The following is an 18,815-nucleotide window of genomic DNA, read 5'->3' on the forward strand; positions in this document are numbered from 1 at the left end:
TAATGTGATTATTGATATGGCTCTCAGTAATATTTGTTGGTTTTTGTTCGTTTTTGCTTTTTAGGGCCACATCCGCGGCACATGGAGGTTCCCAGGCTAGGGGTCGAATCGGAGCTGTAGCCACCGGCTTACATCCACAGCCACAGCAACCCGGGATCCAGAGCCGCATCTGTGACCTACACCACAGGTCACAGCAACGCCGGATCCTTAACCCACTGAGCAAGGCCAGGGATCGAACCCGCAACCTCATGGTTCCCAGTCGGATTCATTTCCACTGCGCCACGACGGGAACTTCTGTCCGTAATGGTTTTGATCTTGCTGTTTGTCCATCTATTCTATATTTCCTTTTCTCTTTTTCCTGCCTTCTTTGGTGTGGATAGTGTTTTAATATTCCTTCTTAAAAATCTCTGTTGATTCATTAGCAATACTTTTTTAAGTGGTTGCTCTAGGGTTTGAAGTGTGTGTTTTTAACTTAGGACAGACTGTCTTCAAATGATCTCATGCTGCTTCTCATCGATGCTTAGAGCCTTATAAATAGACATGCACGTGTCCTCCCCTGTTTTGTGTCATATATCTTCTTTCTGTATGGATTAGAAGCCCCACTCTACCATGTTAGTGTTTTTGCTTTAGACAGTTATTATTTATATACATTTTTACATGAGAGAAAAATAGCTCATTTTTTCATCCCCTCATGTGGGTCTGTTGTCGTGCGGTGATGCTTTCCTTCCACCTGAAACTTCATTTACCGCTTCACGAAGTGCAGGTGTGTTGGTAGCAGTTTTTTCCGAAGGTAAGATGTCTTTGTTTTACAGGATATTTATGCTAGATGTAGAATTCTACGTGGACAGCTGTTTTAACACTCCCAAGATACTCTGTTTCTTCTTCTTCTTTTTTTTTTTTTGTCTTTTGTCTTTTCAGGGCTGTACCCTTGGCATATGGAGGTTCCCAGGCTAGGGGTCGAATTGGAACTGTTGCCGTCGGCCTACACCACAGCCACAGTAACCCCAGATCCGAGCCAGACTGCGACCTACACCACAGCTCACGGCCACACTGTATCCTTAACCCACTGAGTGAGGCCAGGGATCCAGCCCACAACCTCATGGTTCCCAGTCAGATTCATTTCCGCTGCGCCACGCACGACAGGAACTCCAAGATACCCTGTTTTCTGAGTGCCATCGTTGCCGCAGGAGCTCAGTGTTGGTTGTTTTTGTTTGTTGTGCCCGTGGCACACAGCAGCCTGACGTGGGATCTCAGTTCCCAGATCAGGAATTGAACCCAGGCCGTCCAGGTGAGAGTGGTACGTCTTAACCACTAGGGCGCCAGCAACTCCCGTCAGTGGTCGTTCTTACCTTAATTCTCCTGTATTCATTGCGTCATTCCCCCCAAGACTTCAAGAGTTTCTCTTTGGATTTTCAGCAATTTGATTTTGATATACTTGTGCAATTTTTCTGAGAGTCCAGTACACGTGTGTTAGGCTGTTTACTGTTGTTCAACAGGACAACGAGTCTCCATTCTTTCTCTCCACCGCCCCACCCCCCCTTTTTTGGCTGCCCTGGGGCATGTGGAGTTCCTGGGCCAGGGGTCAAATTTGAGCTGGAGTTGGGACCTACGTCACAGCTGCTGCAACACTGGATCCTTGAGCTACTGCACTAGGTCAGGTATCGAACCCATGTCCCTGCTGCTGCAGAGACACTGTCGGTGCCTTTGCACCACAGCAGGAGCTGACACATAGGGTGTTTTCAGCTCTAGAGGTGGTTCGGTTCTGGATTTGTTTCCATGTCTGTTTACTCTGATCATGTTTCCTTTTAAATCTTTGGACAGATTGATGACTTTCCAAATCTCTGTCTTCTGATTCTCTTGTCTGTTATTTCTTTTTCTTGCTGTCTGTCTTTTTTTGCTTTTGAGGGCCACACCCAAGGCATATGGAAGTTCCCAGGCTAGGGTTTGCATCAGAGCTACAGCTGCTGGACTACATCGCAGCCAGAGCAACAGGGGATCCAGAGCCGCATCTGCAACCGACACCACAGCTCACGGCAGCGCCAGATCCTTAACCCCCGAGCAAGGCCAGGGATTGAACCCACATCCTCATGGATACTAGTCGGATTTGTTTCTGCTGTTCCGTGGCGGGAACTCCCCTCATCTGTTCTTTCTGGGTCTTATTTTATTGACTGACATTTCTCACCATGGGTCCCATGTCTCCACAAGGACCGTGTGGTTAGATGCGGGACTCTGTGATGCAAACGCAGATCTTGGGGAAACCGGGGCAGCCCCATAGCTGAGGTGCAGCCCTGGACCCCGGAGCAGCTTTGTTTCTTCAGACCCTCCCATGTCGTCTTATTGACAGCGTTCCCACTGGAACCTTCGCAGCCTTCCTGTGTCAGGTTCCGTCGTTCTGATGCCTGGTCCACAGGCAGACGGTGTCTTCCGTCTGTGTCTCGTCAGCCAAGTGCGTGGCGTTAGGCCTGTGCAGACGCCTCCCGCCCCGAGCGGGACTCATTCGGCCAAGTGCTGCTGAGGTGCCGCCTGGTTCGTTCTCTTTTATCAGCGCGCTGTGAGCTTTGCTCTGGGCGGTGGCCGAGTCCGGTGCAGGCCCTCGGGACCGTCTGGAGCCGTGCTCTGGGGTGGTGGTGCGTGGCCTCTCTGGGGCCCGGGGGATGCCCCGGGTGTTCACGGACTCCTTCCACTCTGGTCGGAGCTTGTCCGTCTCCAGTGCTGTGTGAGCTCAGGTGGTTTTCAGGCTTTCTGCCTGACAGCTGTGGTGCCCACCCTGTGCCCGCCTCTGGGGGCTCATCCTGCACGCGTGCGACTTGTGTTGACAGGCTCCGGGGGACCCCACCCGGACTTCCAGGGTGCTCTGCCCTGTGCCTTCAGCTGCCCCAGCATCCCTGAGCTCTGGCTTCTGCCTCCTTGGCTCCGCAAGAGCCCGAGCTGCAGAGCCTGCCTGCAGGGTCAGAGGGCTGACCTCGCTCACGGTCCTGCATGACCTGGGGTCTGGCTGTCCTGGTTTCTGTCTGGCTTCCTCCTTGTGTCCAGTGGGAGGGCTCAGCCTGGTGGGACGTGGAGGCCGCATGCTGCTCTCTTCAGGTGGGAGCTGCTCTGGAGTAGCCCCCGGCCTTTGCATGGTGCTGGTGGCCCTTGGGGAGGAGGTGTGCCCAGAGCCCTCAACGTACGGACCCCTGAGTCGCCTCTGTGGTGCCCCAGAGTCTGACTGTGGGGCCACGTGGAAGACAGGCTTGGTCACGGTTCTTTGGCTTGCCTGGAGTTTGACTTGATGTTTTAAGAGCGGCTTTACACACTGATGTGATAAATATTCACTGTGAAAATAAAAGGATTAAAGGTCCCTTGGCTGTTCCTCCAGAGCTGCTAATGTATGATTTGCACATCTTTTCTCTACACGTGCTCCAAATCTCTGTGCTTCTGTGTTTCCTATCAGCTGGATTATAGATACTTAGCTTCACACGTGTGTATGTATACACGTGTGTGCGTGTATGTGTGTGTGTTTCCGCATTTTTCCTCTGCTGTGCTCCCCAGTTGACGCGTTACTTGTCATGTTACCCAGGGCATTGCATTGCCTTCTGCAGCGTGATATTTCAGAACTCTGTTGGGTCTTCCTGTTGTGGGCTCTGAGGGTTGAGATCCCGACCAGTGTCCATGAAGGTGTGGGTTCCATTCCTAGCTTCAGTCGGTGGGTTAAGGATCTGGCCCTACCACAGGCTGCGGCAGACAGAGGTCGCAGATGCAGCTTGGATCTGGCATGGCTGTGGCTGCGGTGTAGGCCGGCAGCTGTAGCTCTGATTCTACCCGGGAACCTCCGTACGCCGTGGGTGCAGCCCTCAAAAGGAAGAAGAAAGAGAGAGAGAGCGAGCTCTGTTGTATTGCGTAGCTTGCAAGTACAGCCTAACTTCACTGCATCCAAAAATTGTGTTAGTTTAGGCCTGAGCTCATTCTCGCGTCTGGTTTAAAGGCTTGAAATGTTTCTTTATAATTGCTGGGCTCGAGAGTGGTAGGAAGCGGGCTGGTCTCTTGGTGGGAGAGGGGATGCACAGAACTGAGTGGGGGTGGGGTGCCTGACCCTCAGTGCCCCCAGGACCCCCCCTTGGGGCAGGAGCCGATGGAGCCGCGGTGCTGCAGCGTTAATGCAGTGAAGGACCCTCAGTGCACCCCCAGGGTGCTCGGAGGGTGCCCAGGGGCAGGCCCCCTGGGAACTAGCCCCTGACGCCCGGGGGGGGGGGGCACCTGCGTGTGGAGGTTTGCGAGGGCGGGAGGCCTGGGAGCGCCTGGGGCCCGGCAGCCCCTGACCGGTTCACCTGCTGCCATGGGCCTGGCTTCCAAGCCCCTGGCCAGGAGGCCCCTCGGCTCACCCCCACTTGGTGTGGAGGACGTGCCCGGTCACCTGCTTTGCTGACTGGGCCCCCGGGCGGCACGCCCAGGGCAGGCCGGCCCGCACCTGCTCCCTGCTGTTATTCACTGAGTGGGCAGTACCTGCCGGCCTATGCCACAGCCACAGCAACTCAGGACCTGAGCCGTGTCTGTGACCTGCACCACAGCTCATGGCAACGCCGGATCCTTAATCCACTGAGCCAGGCCAGGGATCGAATGCACACCCTTATGGATACTAGTCGGGTTCGTTACTGCTGAGCCGTAACAGAAACTCCCTGGAAGCCCTCATTTCTCTGCGGTCTGTCCCCTCTGACATGCGGTTCACAGGTCAGCTAACCATAAAACCAGTCCAGTTGGGACTGTCTCCAGGTGCTGGGGTGTCACCAAATGAGTGGGCTCTGTCGCCCACTGGCCAGTGTGGGCTTTGTGGCTGTCAGCCCAGGACGTTCTGCATGGTTCCCTTGTGGCCTGTGAGTCCTGGGCCTTCAGCAGAACCACAGGGGACAGGCCACACGAAGGACCGGACAGGGCAGCCTTGGAGCACGAGGTTGGGGCCTGGCTCCCGAGTGTGCTGGGAAGGGGCTCCATGGTACCTGTGTTCCTTTTAGGCTCCGCTCAGGTGCTTGTTGGGCAGGAGACATTTGCTGCTTCGACAGACAGTCCAACCCCAAGCTGAAAAGCCCCTGCCGGACTGGATAGCCTGCAAATTGCCTCTAAAGTCTCCAAATCTGTATTGCTGGTATCTGCCTCCATGAAGGTTTTTTATGAGAGATGGCATTCGCTCTTCACTGTCTGAAATCCGTTCTTGCACATGCTGTTTCCTTCCCAGAAAGGCTCTCTGGGGGAGACGTGGCAGGTGACCCCAGCGTCGAGGCTGGGACTTGGGCCTCGCCTCACGCGGACGGAGCGCGCAGCGCGTGATGGAGAACGTGGCTGCGTGGTCCCGCAGGGAACGGGGCAGTCGTGTGTGTGTGCACGCGTATCTCGGACAGTAGCGTGCATTCTGGAGTGTCGAGGCTTCTTGCCTCATTTTCGTGGAGTTAGTGACCTTGGGAATGTGGGGTGTCGTTCTGGTTCTGCTTGTGGGGTGCGAGCCCTGGAGCTCCGTCCGCAGTCCCTGCCCCACCCCACTCTCAACTGGCGTGTTAGTTCATGAGATGTCCCCTGGACCGTTTGTTCTGCGGGTGTTTGGACGGTCTGCTGAACCTCCGAGGCTTCGGAATATGCTCTGTGGGTCAGGTAGGTTCCGTATCGCCAGGTGCTTGATCAGCGTGGCTTGCCTGCTGGTCTTTGCTCCTGTGCCAACTAGTTCATGGTGGTGAGAGCTTCTGCAGCGTGTGGCCCAGAGGGCTTTGTTTTCACTGCTTTCGTTGGCCTTTATTGTTAGGCTTAAATTTTTAAAGTAAAAAAATGTTGAAAAGGAGTTCCCCTTGTGGCTTAGTGGTTAATGAATCCCACTAGGAACCATGAGGCTACGGGTTCGATCCCTGGCCCTGCTCAGTGGGTTAAGGATCTGGCGGTGCCGTGAGCTGTGGTGTAGGTCACAGACGCGGCTTGAATTCCGTGTGGCTGTGGCTTAGGCCGGTGGCTACAGCTCCGATTCGACCTCTAGACTGGGAACCTCCATATGCCGCAGGTGTGGCCCAAGAAATGGCAAAAAATACCAAAAAAAAAAAAAAGTTAAATGGACGTTGCATATTATATGCGTTTTTAGGTGTTTAGTGTCCAATAGGAAGGGATCGACAAATACGTGTTCTGTGTAGTGAGAAGAAAACCTTGTTAGTTTGCCTTGTAACTAGTGTTTACTCTGAGTGTAACTGTACCTTTTTTTTTTTTTTGGTCTTTTTAGGGCCGAACCCGCAGCATAGGGAGGTTCCCAGGGGAGGGGTTTAATCGGAGCTGCTGCCACCGGTCTACGCTACAGCCACGGCAACGCCAGGGCTCGAACCTGCAACCTCATGGTTCCTAGTCAGATTCGTTTCCACTGTGCCACAACGGGAGCTCCTCACTCTACGTTTTAACAGGTGTCAATGGAATTGGGGCTGAGAGAGAAGTGGGTGTTAATTTTTGAGCCCAGGAATGCATGCCCGGTGATTAGATTTTTGGCCAAGGGTTTGCTTTGCTGTATGAGAAATTGTCTGGACTTTCCCACTCAGAGGCAGGAGAAGACAGTGGCCGAGTGGGCGCTGCTGGCCCAGATGTGGTCGGCGCAGCTGCTGGTCCCCACGCGGCTGCACGCCGTGCCCTGACCTGTCCCTGTCCTCTTACAGGCTGTGGCGGTGCCCCAGGGCGGCGGACAGCTCTGGATCTTTGGCGGGGAGTTTGCCTCTCCGGACGGAGAGCAGTTCTACCACTACAGGGACCTCTGGGTCCTGCACTTGGCCACCAAGACCTGGGAACAAGTCAGGTAAGGCCCCGGTGACAAGCCCCCCCGCCCCCGGCTTGCTCCTGACCCATGACTCGTGCCAGCACCCGGAGTTCACGCGACGGGATCGCCTCTTGCAGGATCATTCCAGAGCTCCCTCCGGGAAGACCCTGCCTGGAGCAGCCCGGCCGGGCACCTGCTGCTGGACACCTGGCTTCGAGGAAGGCGTGCCAGGGTCCCTGGGACCCGCGACCCTCTGCCGTCAGCTTCTGCGTTTACCGGGTTTTGGGGCACTGCTTTCCCCCGCACCTCATTGTCCCTCAGAGGTGGCTCTGGCCTGGGGCTTGCTGGCGGTGGAGCATGGTGTCCCCAGCGGGCGTGTCCGCCTGGCCTGCCTCACGCAGCAGCAGTGCAGCTGGAGCGAGGAAGGCCGCGGGGGGCCTCCACGCTGCTTTTCTGTAAATCAGCTCCGCCGTTATTGTGCCTTTTTTTTTAATTAGGCAAACACAGTTGATTTACAGAGTGTGCTGTGCCAGTCTTCGCGGTATCACTGTGCTTGATTGCTGCTTCTGTGGGTGACGTGGACCTGTGGTTGTTGCACTGGCCACTGCACGTCCATGCCGCCATCTCGGCGGTCGGAGCTGCGGGCCTGACTCGAGAGAGTGTGTATCCGTGTGTGAATTTCGTACACGAAGAAACCTAGTAGCGTGGCGGGTGGAAGGCGGAGTGAGCGGCTTTATCCTCCCGGGGTGGGCAAGCCCAGGGGCTGGGCACCTTCCCTGCCATTAAAGCAGCCACCAGTGTCCCCGCCGTGGCGAGAGACGGTTGTGTGACGGAGTGAGTGAGTAGTGGTGCCCACCAGTGGTCGGGTCCTAGGACGTGCGACTCTGTGGGGAGGTCCCTGGTCGTGCGACTCCCTGGCTGTGAGGCCTGGAATGGTTGACAGCAGCCAGGCACTCACGGTTGAGGGGAAGTTGCCCGGGGCCTCCTGGGCAGGCCCTGGACAGATGCTGGTGAGGGCGCAGGGCGACAGTGAGCCCGAGGTGCTCCCAGTACCGCCTGCACCCCTTCTCTGATGTGCTCTGGTACCTTGGGAGGCATGGCGGTAAAGGAATTACTTTCGCAGTAAACGTCGTTTTCGTTGTATGTGTGTTGAAACCTGGTCAGCTTCTCCTTCAGCTGAAAGAGAGTGTGCTCTGTCGTCTTCCGGCTTTGCTTCAGTTACGCTTTTCAAGACCCAGTGGTTTCTTATTTGTTTACTTCATGAGAATCAGTTGATATCTTCACTGCTTTTTTTTTTTTTTTTTTTGCTTTTTAGGGCCTCCCCCGCAGCATATGGAGGTTCCCAGGCTAGGGGTCTCATCGGAGCTATAGCTGCCGGTCTACACCACAGCCACAGCAATGCCAGATCCGAGCTGCGTCTGTGACCCACACCACAGCTCACGGCAATGCCAGATCCTTAACCCACGGAGCGAGACCAGGAATTGAACCCACAACCTCAGGGTTCCTAGTCGGATTCGTTAACCACTGAGCCATGACGGGAACTCATGCATTTTTTCTGTGTTTTTTTTGGTGTGTGTGTGTGTGTCTCTGTAGAGCCACACGCACGGCATATTGAGGTTCCCAGACGAGGGGTTGATGCGGAGCTGTAGCCGCTGGCCTACACCACAGCCATAGCAACGAAGGATCTGAGCTGAGTCTTCTACTGATACCGCAGCTCATGGCAATACCAGATCCTTAACCCACTGAGTGAGGCCAGGGATCGAACCTGTGTCCTCACGGATGCTAATCAGATTTGTTAACCATTGAGCCATGACAGGAACTCCTTTTTGCTGCATTTTATCACCTTTGGGAATGTTTGCCCATAGCATGTGGGTGAGAGACCATGGACGGCCCTGGGAAGGAGCTGCTCTGGCGGGGCCCCAGGTTGCCAGCAGCCGCTTTTGGGCTGTTTTGTGACACCAGCTCCTCCAGGCCTTTCCAGCACTGTGGTGGTTTTGTGGGTTTTCCCGAGGAAGCAGGGAAGCCCCGGGAGCTTCACCTGGGTCTCTTGGGGACTGTCCTTTGCTGAGCTGGAGGTGGCCTGTGCCTCCCAGCCCCGCCTCAGGGCACGATGTGCTGTGTCCCGGTGCTCTGGGCTCGGTTACCTGTGCACGGCCTTCAAGGCCTCTGTCCGCAGTCAGAAGTTGTCCCTGAGAAACAGGTCTCAGTGCCTCTTTGCTTATTGGGATTAAGGTGGCCGAGTTCTCTCCAGGGTGCGTTGTGGCCCCTGGTGAAAGTGCTGGCACAGGATCGAGGCGGCTTTCTTAACCTCTCTCTGGTGCTGAGAGAGCGGTACAGCAGGAGAAGGGCTAGGTGCTTCGTCTTATTTTTTGAGCCTGTCTTCCAGGTGGCCATCTGGTTCTTGGTGGCCGAGAAGAGCAGAGGGCCAAGCTGTGTGGAGCTCTTCCCTGCAGTGACCAGGGCGTGGCGGTGCATTTCCCCAGGGCCCAGGGTCCCTGGGGGGCTGGGAGTTGGGGCCGAGGCCTGTCCCCAGCTTCACCTCTTACACTCTTTGCCAGGAGGTTGTAAATGACCAGCTAAATATCTGTGTTTCTGCTGCTCAGCGAAGTTCAGTTACTGCTGCTTTGTGGTGCCGAGACACCTCCCTTTTGAGGCCAGCTTCTTTTTTTTGTCTTTTTAGGGCCGCACCCATGGCACATGCTAGTTCCAGGCTAGGGGTCGAATCAGAGCTGCAGCTGGTGGCCTACACCACAGCCACAGCAACACAGGATCCGAGTTGTGTCTGCAACCCACACCACAGCTTATGGCAACACTGGATCCTTAATCCACTGAGCAGTGCCAGGGATCGAACCCATGTCCTCATGGATGCTAGTCGGGTACTTTACTGCTGAGCCACGATGGAAGCTCCCAGCTTGTGTTGAAGGCCCCTAGTGGGTGCAGGAACTGAAACAGGGTGCACATGAGACCCTGCGTGATGACTGCATCCACTCCCCTGTCTTCGTTGGCTGGGCTCCAGCCCTCCCAAGATGCTCGGTGTCTTGGCCTCTGCACCACCGCAGCCCGCGCCCCACCCCACCCCACAGCGTGCCCTCCCTGGCCCCTTCTCTTGCTGTGACAGTGGCTGCAGCCCACCATTGTCAGCAGCAGGCGCATCTCGGGGAACGTTGCCTGAGCGCGTCATTGCACCAGAAGCCACGAGGGATTGGCTGCCTGACACGTGAGATACTAAGCTTTTTCTTTGAGGAATGATGTCACCAGGAAGTGGGGACAGTGACAGGTTTTGGGCACACAGCGTCCTCACGTTGAGGAGAGAGAGACTGTGTAGGGGAGTCAGTAGCAAGCGGCCAGCCTGAGCCGGCCAGCCTGACCAAGGTCCCAGGTCGGGGTTCGCCCTGGGCCCTGGGCACCGTGTTCACACCTGCTGCGGGTGTGCAGTGACCCCCTTCTTGTTGGGGTGGCGCTTACCTGTTCTCGGGGTCCAGCCCTGCTTCCCAGTGGAGCACATGGTACCGCCGTGGCTGCCCTGTGGGGTGAGCAGCTTTCCGGTCGTGTCAGCCCGGCCGAAAGGGCTCCTTAAAGCGCTTTGGCAGGTCGGTGCCGGGCTGGCCGGGAGAGCCGTCCGCCTGGGGAGCAGGCTCAGGGCCAGCAGCACACCGCGGCTCGTGTCTCACGCCTGGAGTGGCACCTGGGCAGCTGGGTCACGCGTTCTTGCCCCCTCGCTCCAGACAGCAAGTCTGGTCCAGAGCTGTTGAGAATGGGGCTGAGGAAATGGGCTTTTTACACCCCTCCCCCCTAATGACCTTGATCCAGGCGGCCCCGGATCGCAGCCGGAGGCCTCGCTGCGGGGCTTGTGCTCATTTGGAGCGCTGTTCAGCCGTGTGGAAGCACTGCTGCCTTTCAGAGGTCAGACAGCGCAGGGGAAACGCCCCTTAGATCCTTAGCAGTTAAAATGGTGTGGGTATTGCTTTTGTAATTTCCTGCTTATTCCAGCATGAAAGCCTCGCCCCACTGTCGTTGGCAGGGCCGTGCAGGCTTAATGACATGGCCCAGTGTAGCCGCCGAGAAGCGCAGGCAGACTAATTACTGCAGTCGGTCTATTGATCCCGGGGCTGGGTCACAGCGCGTGGGCTTCTGACTCGGAGCTGGGGCCGTGGCTGGGCTTGGTTGTCAAGACGCTACGTCATGGCCGCTGTTGGGACAGAGCAGCTGCTGGCCGTTCCTCCTCTGTGATTTTCCTTACTGACCTGGAAGAAAAAGGAAGGGGATGTAGCTAAAATGAAAGCAGATTTCTCCATTTCTGGAGGAGGCCACTGGGATCCATGTGGTGTGGGGCTTGAATCACAGGAGAAGCGCGGGAACAGGTCACGTGAACCCAGTGTAGTTTCCAGGATTCGGCCCGGCACTCGGTGATTATTCCTCAGGAAAGGGTTTTTCACTGCCATGGGGGTGGTCTCACGGGCGGGGAGACTGCGGGGGAAGGTGGTAAAGGCCAGCAGGGCCGAGCTCCGTCAGGGCAGCCGGGTTAGTCCCCTCTCTGCTAGGAGGGTTTTTCGCATGGGAGGGCAGGGGACTCCCTCTAGCTGTGACTTTTGATTTCCGCCCCGAGTGGTTTTCCATGCTGATGATCTGATTTTGTTGACGAAATTTCGGCTGCCTCTGCGCACCGATGACAAACAGAAACGCAGAGTTGAGGAAACAGAAAAAGTGGCTTGAATTGCCAGCAAAGAGGGGCTGGGGGTGTCTGGGGAGCAGGGCGTGCTCAGCTCGTGGACGTTTCCCGATGGGTGGGTGGTGAGGTCACTGGGCGTCGGTGTCATCAGCCTTCTGGTTCCAGCCAGTCTGGGCTCCACCTGCTGGTGGGCAGCATCCAGTGGGCTTCTTCCACCTGCTGGGGCTTCGGCGCCTGCAAAACGGCTCCTAGGACACGGCTCCGGATATCATCTGCCGTCTTGCGGGAGGACCTGAAGGTCCTGGGCTTCGCCGAACGGCTGGACTGTCGTTATTCCATCTTCCTTGATGGTTTCCTTTTTCCCGCTTCTCTGACTAAATGGGTTCTTTGACTGCAGGTTTTCTGTAGATAAAAGGTCCACTCTGGGAGGGCCTCCCAAGGCCCTGCTCAGTTATAGTCTGAGCGAGGTTCCGTGCATGTGGAAACAGCAGCAGGAGAAGGCAGGGTCTGTCTGGAGTAGTTAGGACTGTTCTCCTGGGGTGAGAGGTCGGGCTGTGAAGGGGCACCCTGAGCAACCAGTGCCTGCGAGGGTCCTTGCTTTGCAGGAGTGTTGCACCGTGTGCTGTGGCGGTTGAAGCGCAGGCTGAGTCCTGTGCTCCCACGGGCCTTCTCCTACCCCTGGACGCTGAGTGACCTGAGCCTTGCGTGGGTCAGAGTGCCTTGGGCAGGTGGAACAGGGACCCCATGCCCCACAAGGTGCCAGGCAGGACTGAGCACCTTTGCAGCCAGAGGCCTGCCTCTCCGGGTGCTGCTCCCAGACCCCAGGGTTTCTGTAAAGGTGCTTTTCATAAAAGCAAACGTGAATAAAGTGAAATACCGTTACGAAAGTAAAACACGAATAATAGTAAAATAGTCACGGTAGCTTGATGAATTCTACAAATTCGAGACTCTGCTCAGGTCTGGGAAGAGTACTGTCGGCATCCCAGGAGCCCCCTGCTCCCCACCGTGCTGCCTGGGCATTCTGTGCACACACTAGGCCTGCTGGGCGTCAGCGTCATGGCAGTGGACTGTGGGCACTCGGGCGCCTGGCTCTGCTGGGGAATGTTGTTTCTGTGCATCCATCTGGGCTGCACCTGGGCTTGGCCCCCGCTTCTCTTACGGCTGTGCCCTGTCTGTTGCACAGCAGCGTCACGGTGCTTTGACTTGGGGTGTGGGAACATCTCAGGTCAGGTCACCGCAGGCTCTGTGTCTCAGGGCGAACACGTGAGCTTGGGTCAGGTGTGTGTCTGTGAGGCGGCCGGGCTGGGGTGGGTGTATTTGCAACGTGGCCCCAGCACCCACTACTTGCACCCAGGACCTGGCCCCAGCTCTTCTGCCCAGGCCATGCATGGCCTTCTTTTGCTCCTTTGTCTTTTTGTTTTGTTTTTTAAGGGCCACACATGCTGCATATGGAAAGTTCCTAGATTAGAGGTCCAGTTGGGGCTACATCCACTGGCCTGCGCCATAGCCACAGCCATGCAGGATTTGAGCCTCATCTGAGACCTACACCATAGCTCATGGCAACACCGGATCCTTAACCCACTGAGCGAGGCCAGGGATCGAACCTGTGTCCTCATGGATGCTGGTCGGGTTTGTCACCGCTGAGCTCATAAATGAGAACTCCTCTTTCTTTGTTGACCTTCTCACGTTTCTGCCCCACGTTTGCATCACACGGACCCTTCAGCATCTTTGTTGTCTCTGTAGATGCACGTTCTCTGTTCCAGCAGTGTTTTCTTGACGTCCTAACAGTTGGGAAATGAGAGGACAAGTCGGAGCATTACCGGTGCCAAGAGAACCTAGGCGTCCGTGTGAGCAGGGCCTCCTGACTGCACGACGCACAGATGCGACGAGCTCTCCCAGAGGTTTGGAGAGTCTCTTCAAGCCTTTCTCCTTGGTGGGAGGTGCCTGCAAAATGCCCTGGTTTGAAAAAAAAAAAGAGAAGGAAATACTGGACTTGGCAGGGCAGATTCTGTGCACTGCAGGTGTCTTTACCTTGTACAGTCTCGCCTTCCCCAGCCGCATCTCCCCCAGGAGGTAGGGGCGGAGCTGGGTGCTCCTGTGTGGGTGGGAGGGCAGCTCCCCCAAAGGCAAGACTCGGCCAGCACCCACCTGCTCTGCCTCTCCGGGGACAGACCCCCTCCGGTGGTCATCTTACTGTGCAGACACGCTGCAAAAGGTGGTTTTCTTAAGAGTTAAAAGGAGGACACCGCTGGTGGGCCACCTGCATCCTGATGACTGCTGCTGATAGCCCGTGCAGTGCGGATATGTTCTCCACACCTACGAAGCCCCACATCGGGGTTTGAGCGGGGCTTGGAAACGTGCGGCCGAATTCCAGGGATGCCCTGCTTCAACAGGGATGTGCTCTTGCCTCTTGCACATGTTCCCGGCTGGGGCCGCGTGGGAGCCCTTCTCCGCGTGGGCGAGGGCTGTGGGCTTTACTCAGGGTGGGGCCTCTGGGCTGAGCTCCCTGTCAGGCCGGCTGATGTGGCCTGAATCTCCGGGATGCCGAGAGGAATGGCTCCCGTGCTCGGTAACTGTCTCGGGGACGGCGCGGCACTGCAGCGCCTCTGGTCAGGTGTAAACTGGAAAACAGTCTGCGAAGCCTGTGCCTACTGAGCGCCTAGCTCTCTACCCGGAGCCCACGCGCGGGCGTCTCTGTAATGTCAGCACAGCTGGCCCGGAGGGGCCTGGGTGGCAGCATGCCCGGCGGGAGTGCTGCTCTGCACGTAACTGGGAGGCGCCAGCGCCCGAACCCCCAGAGCAGCACGTGTGGACTTTTGTGCCACTTCTGGTCTGGCCGAGTGGGGCGCGTTAGTTTCTTAAGACTCCATATTTAGGAGTGACGGCGGTTGAGAAGTGCCTGTTGGAGATTCAAATATAAACAGGCTTTTTTGGGTGGCTTCATTTTTCTAAAGGAATATGTAGAGTCTTTTTATAGAAAAATTTTCCCTTTTTGGTGACAAAACACAGTGGTACTTGACTGCTGCCGCAGAAAGTTAATTGAGTCCTCCGTGCCTGGCTCACCGGAGGATGGAGCACCCGTTAGGCTCGTGGGCAGGAGGCCCTGACCTGGCTGCTCGGCTCCGGGGAGGCATCTAGAGATGCCTGGCTGGCGCTTTCTGGAGGTCGCTGGGCCTTCCAGAGTCATGGTTACCAGACTGACCCTGGAGCGCTCGGGCTCTCCCGCCTGCCTTTTTTTGAAGTAGAGTTGGAAGCATAACTACTAGTATTTGAAAGAAAACCTGCTCCCAGGTTGTGCTGGCAAAGAAACGGTAAATCAGAATGTTTCTCCAGAGGGGAGTTTGCTGTCTGCCCGACTCGGGGCTGTGGTCATTCAGCTCTCCGTGGTGCAGCTGAGCAGGGGGGCGCGTTCCCGGCTCCCAGCCCAGCCCCAGGGGGTGACGTCGTGCCGGCTGCTTCATCCCGTGGGCGGGGCCTGCCCCAGGACAGCGCTGCTCCCTCAGGGGGGTGCCCAGGTGGGGTCGGTGCCCAGCAGCGGCATGACCCTGCAGCGGTGGTGTCATGGCGTGGCCCAGGCTGTCCTTCTGAGCCCTGTCCATCTGGTATTTTTATCATGAATTTGGGTAAGAAAACACGCTTCCTAGATTTGAGTGTGATACAAAGCTAGTCATTAGGAATGAAAGCAGACGAGTTGCTTGGCAAATTCGGCATCCAAAATAATCTTCATGGGCCGAATCTAGCAAGGTGAAATGGAGGTGGGGTAAGTTTTCCTTGTAGGTTGCGTATAAATGTACCACTAAAAAGTTGCCCCTGGGGAGTTTCCGCTGTGGCGCAGTGGGCTAATGATCTGGCTTGTCTCTGTGGAGGGGCCAGCCCTGTGCGGGTGCAGTGGGTCGAGGATCCAGTGGTCTTGCTGCAGCTGTGGCCTCGGTCGCAGCTCTGGCTCAGATTCAGTCCTGGGCCGGGGGACTTCCACATGCCACGGGGCCGAAGAAGAAAATAAGAGAAAAACAGAAGACAGTGTTGCCCTTGATAGCAGACGAGGAGGAGTTCGTGAGTTGCAGGCGTGGTGGTGGGGTCCGCTTAAGGCGAGGCTGCCCCAGGCTGATGCTGCGAGGGGCACTTAGCTGGGTGTAGCCTTCAGGAGCGGGGCCGGCGATTCTGGCTGACTCTCCATGGCTGAGTCCGCTGGTTTGAAGGACACATTGAGAGGGAGGTTGCTAAGCCGGGGGCGTTCGGGGAGAGACTGGGGTGGTTGAGCGTTTGAGGGACGGTGAGAAGGGGCTGTGTCCCGGCGTGGAGTAAGAGAGGCCCTGGGGTCCTCTCCCAGGCGATGAGACCCGAGGTGGGCCAGCGGGGAGACGCTGATCGGGCAGCTTGAGCTTTTCTTTCATTTTGAGATTCAGTGTTATGTTTTTTAGGGTCCCTGGTTTGGGGGAGGCTTGGTGGAATGCATAAGCGCCTTCCCTACAGACCGTGCAGAACTGGGTGGCTCGGCTGGAAGCTTTCTCTGCAGCCTGGAGGTGTTGCCTTTGTGGGGAGCTGGCCATCGCGGTTGGGTCGTGGTAGGAGAGCCAGGCTGAGATGGCACCACCTCCAAACAAGGCGAGCAGAGGTGCCTGGCCCGTGTGTCTGAGTGGCTGCGCTGGCCGTTTTTAAGACCAGTTGTCTGCCTCCTTGCTACTGGGTTTTAGGAGTTGTGTATTTTGGATGAAAATCGTTTATCCAGAAGTGTTTCTCCCAGACGGTGAGTTCTCATTCCCTTGACACTGTCTTGCAGAGCAGAAGCCTTACATTTTAGTCGAGTCCAGCTTATCTGTCAGTTACCTCACATGCCGGCCTCTGATCCATCTTGAGTCCTTTGCTGTGGGAGGGGTCAGGTCTGTGTCCAGGTTTGTGCTTTTGCCTGAGCATGTCCAGTTGTTGCGGCACCGTTCATTGGGGAGCCTGTCTTTGCTCCACCGTGTTGCCTTTGCTCTTCTGTCAAAGATGAGCTGACTGTGGTTGGGGATTATCTGTTTTGGGGCTCTCTGCTTTGTTCCATTGGTCTGTTGTCTGTGCTTTAACCAGCAGCACAGTGTCTTGATGATTCTAGCTTTTTCGTAAATCTTGAAGTCAAGTAGCCTCAGTCCTCCAACTCCGTCTTCACCGCCGGGTTGGCTCTCCTGGGTCCTCTGGCTCTGTATAAACTGTAGAATTGGTGTGTTGGTATCCGTGAAATAATTGGCTGGAATTTTGGTTCAGACAGTGCTGAATCTGTAGGTCCGTTGGGAAGTACTGACGTCTTGACGATAGTGAGTATTCTTTCGGATGAAACGTCCCTCCGTTGATGTAGTATTTCAGTCTCGTCCATCCGAATTTTGTAGTTTCCCCATATAGATTTTGCACATATTTTATTGGGTTTATACCTAATTACTTAACCCTGGTGTGCAAATGTAAGTGGTTCTGCTTTAACCTCACATTTCACGTGTCCATCGGGGGCTTGTCGGGAAGCCCTTGACTTTGGTTGGACTTTGCCTGCAGCCTTGCTACGAATGTTTACCAGTCCAGAAGTTGTCCTGGTGATTCTTAGATTTTTGTCTTTCTTCCTTTAAGTTCCCTTTCTTTCCGAGTTAGCGAGGACTTCATGCGGGAAGCTGAAAAGGAATGGCGAGAGAGAACAGCCTTGTCTGGTGTCTGATGTTGGTGGGAAAGCTTCCAGTTTCGCATCATCCAGTGTGATGTTAGCTGTAGACCTCTGGTGGCTCTTTGTCACGTCGGAAAAGTTCCCCTTGATGCCGAGTTCGCTGAGAGAGGGTTTTTGCTTTTTTTTTTTTCAGGAGTGGGTTTTAGATTTTGCTGCATTTTTTTCTTTTTTGGTCGGTCAGATGTGATGAATTATATTGATTTTCAGGCTTTGAACTAGCCTTGCCTGCCTGGGATAAATGTCGCATGTCATAGTGTCCACTTGTTTTTGTACTTCAGAATCATCTTGCTGATATTTGGTTGAAGATTTTGCATCTGGCCCATGAGAGATACCGGCCTGTCGTTTTCCTAGAAGGTCTTGCGTGTCGGGGTTATGCCTCGAGGACGGAAGCTGTCCTCAGAAAGGCTGGAGAGGATCTCAGTGACTCTTTCCTTAAAAGCGCAGAGCGTGTCACTGGGGAGCCGTCTTGGCTTTCTGCTTTCTGTTCGGAAAGTTGTTAGTTATTGATTGCATTTCCTTAAAAGATACGGGTCTGTTCAGACGGCTTACTTCTTGTGTGGGTTTTGACAGATTGTTTCTTGCGATGAGGTCTGTTTTCATGTAGGTTCATTTCATGTAGGTTGTCACATTTGTGGGCGTGGAGTTGTTCTCATTATTGCTTTATTTTCATTTTAATTTCCATGAGATCTGTAGTGGTGTCCCCGCTTTCACTTCTGATATTTGTACTTGATAGCCTCTCCTTTTTTTTTTTTTTTCTTAGTTTGGTTGGAGGTTTATTGATTCTTTTACCATTTTTTTTCAAAGAGCCAGCTTTTGGTTTTATTGATTTCCTGTTTTAAATTTTATTAATTTCTTTTGTCTTTTTTTTTTTTTTTTTTTTTTAGGGCCTTGCACGCGGCCTATGGAGGTTCCTGGGCTAGGGGTCCAATCGGAGCTACAGCTGCCGGCCTACGCCACAGCCACAGCAACTCGGGATCCCAGCCGCATTTGTGACCTACCCCACAGCTCATGGCAACGTTGGATCCCCAACCCACTGAGCGAGGCCAGGGATCGAACCTGCATCCTCATGAATACTAGTCGGATTTGTTCTGCTGAGCTACGACAGGAACTCCTAAATTTTGTTAATTTTTGCTCTGATTCTTGCTTCTTTTCTTTGGCTTGCTTTGGGTTTAATCTCCTCTTCTTTCTCTAGTTTCCTAAGGTGGAACTTGGATTATTGATTTTATATTTTCTTTCTAATATGTGCATTCAATCCTATAAATTTCCTTTTAAGCACTGCTTTCACTCCATTCCACAAATTCTGGTAAGTTGTATTTTCATTTCCATTTCATAAGTTTCCCTTATAATTTTTTTATTTTTTAATTTTATTGTAGTTGATTTACAATGTTGTGTGAATTTCTACTGTATTGTAAAGTGATTTATACATACTTAGATTCTTTTTCATATTCTTATGCATTATAGTTTTATCATTGGTTTTTTTTTTTTTTGTCTTTTTCTAGGGCCACACTTGCAGCATATGGAGGTTCCCAGGCTAGGGGTCTAATCGGAGCTGTAGCTGTCGGCCTGCACCACAGCCACAGCAATGGCAGATCCAAGCCACGTCTGTGACCTACACCACAACTCACGGCAGTGCCAGGTCCTTAACCCACGGAGCGAGGCCAGGGATCGAACCCGCAGCCTCATGGTTCCCAGTCGGATTTGTTAACCACTGC

At 54.7% G+C, this 18,815-nt stretch overlaps 1 protein-coding gene across 2 annotated transcripts in view; it reads left to right on the forward strand.

The window, feature by feature from the left end:
• KLHDC4 (kelch domain containing 4) overlaps positions 1 to 18,815 on the forward strand; it is a 44,943-nt gene that overhangs the window by 11,454 nt on the left and 14,674 nt on the right. Inside the window, exon 5 of one of the 2 annotated variants that reach the window (XM_047792707.1) lies at positions 6,651 to 6,787. In XM_047792707.1, coding sequence (XP_047648663.1) covers positions 6,651 to 6,787 — 137 coding nt within the window. Of the gene's footprint in view, positions 1 to 6,650; positions 6,788 to 6,880; positions 7,007 to 18,815 lie in introns of those variants that run through there. The other variant, XM_047792708.1, reaches the window with a different exon arrangement.

The sequence above is a fragment of the Phacochoerus africanus genome, chromosome 8 (assembly GCF_016906955.1).
Source record: "Phacochoerus africanus isolate WHEZ1 chromosome 8, ROS_Pafr_v1, whole genome shotgun sequence".
Taxonomy (NCBI): Eukaryota; Metazoa; Chordata; class Mammalia; order Artiodactyla; family Suidae; genus Phacochoerus; species Phacochoerus africanus.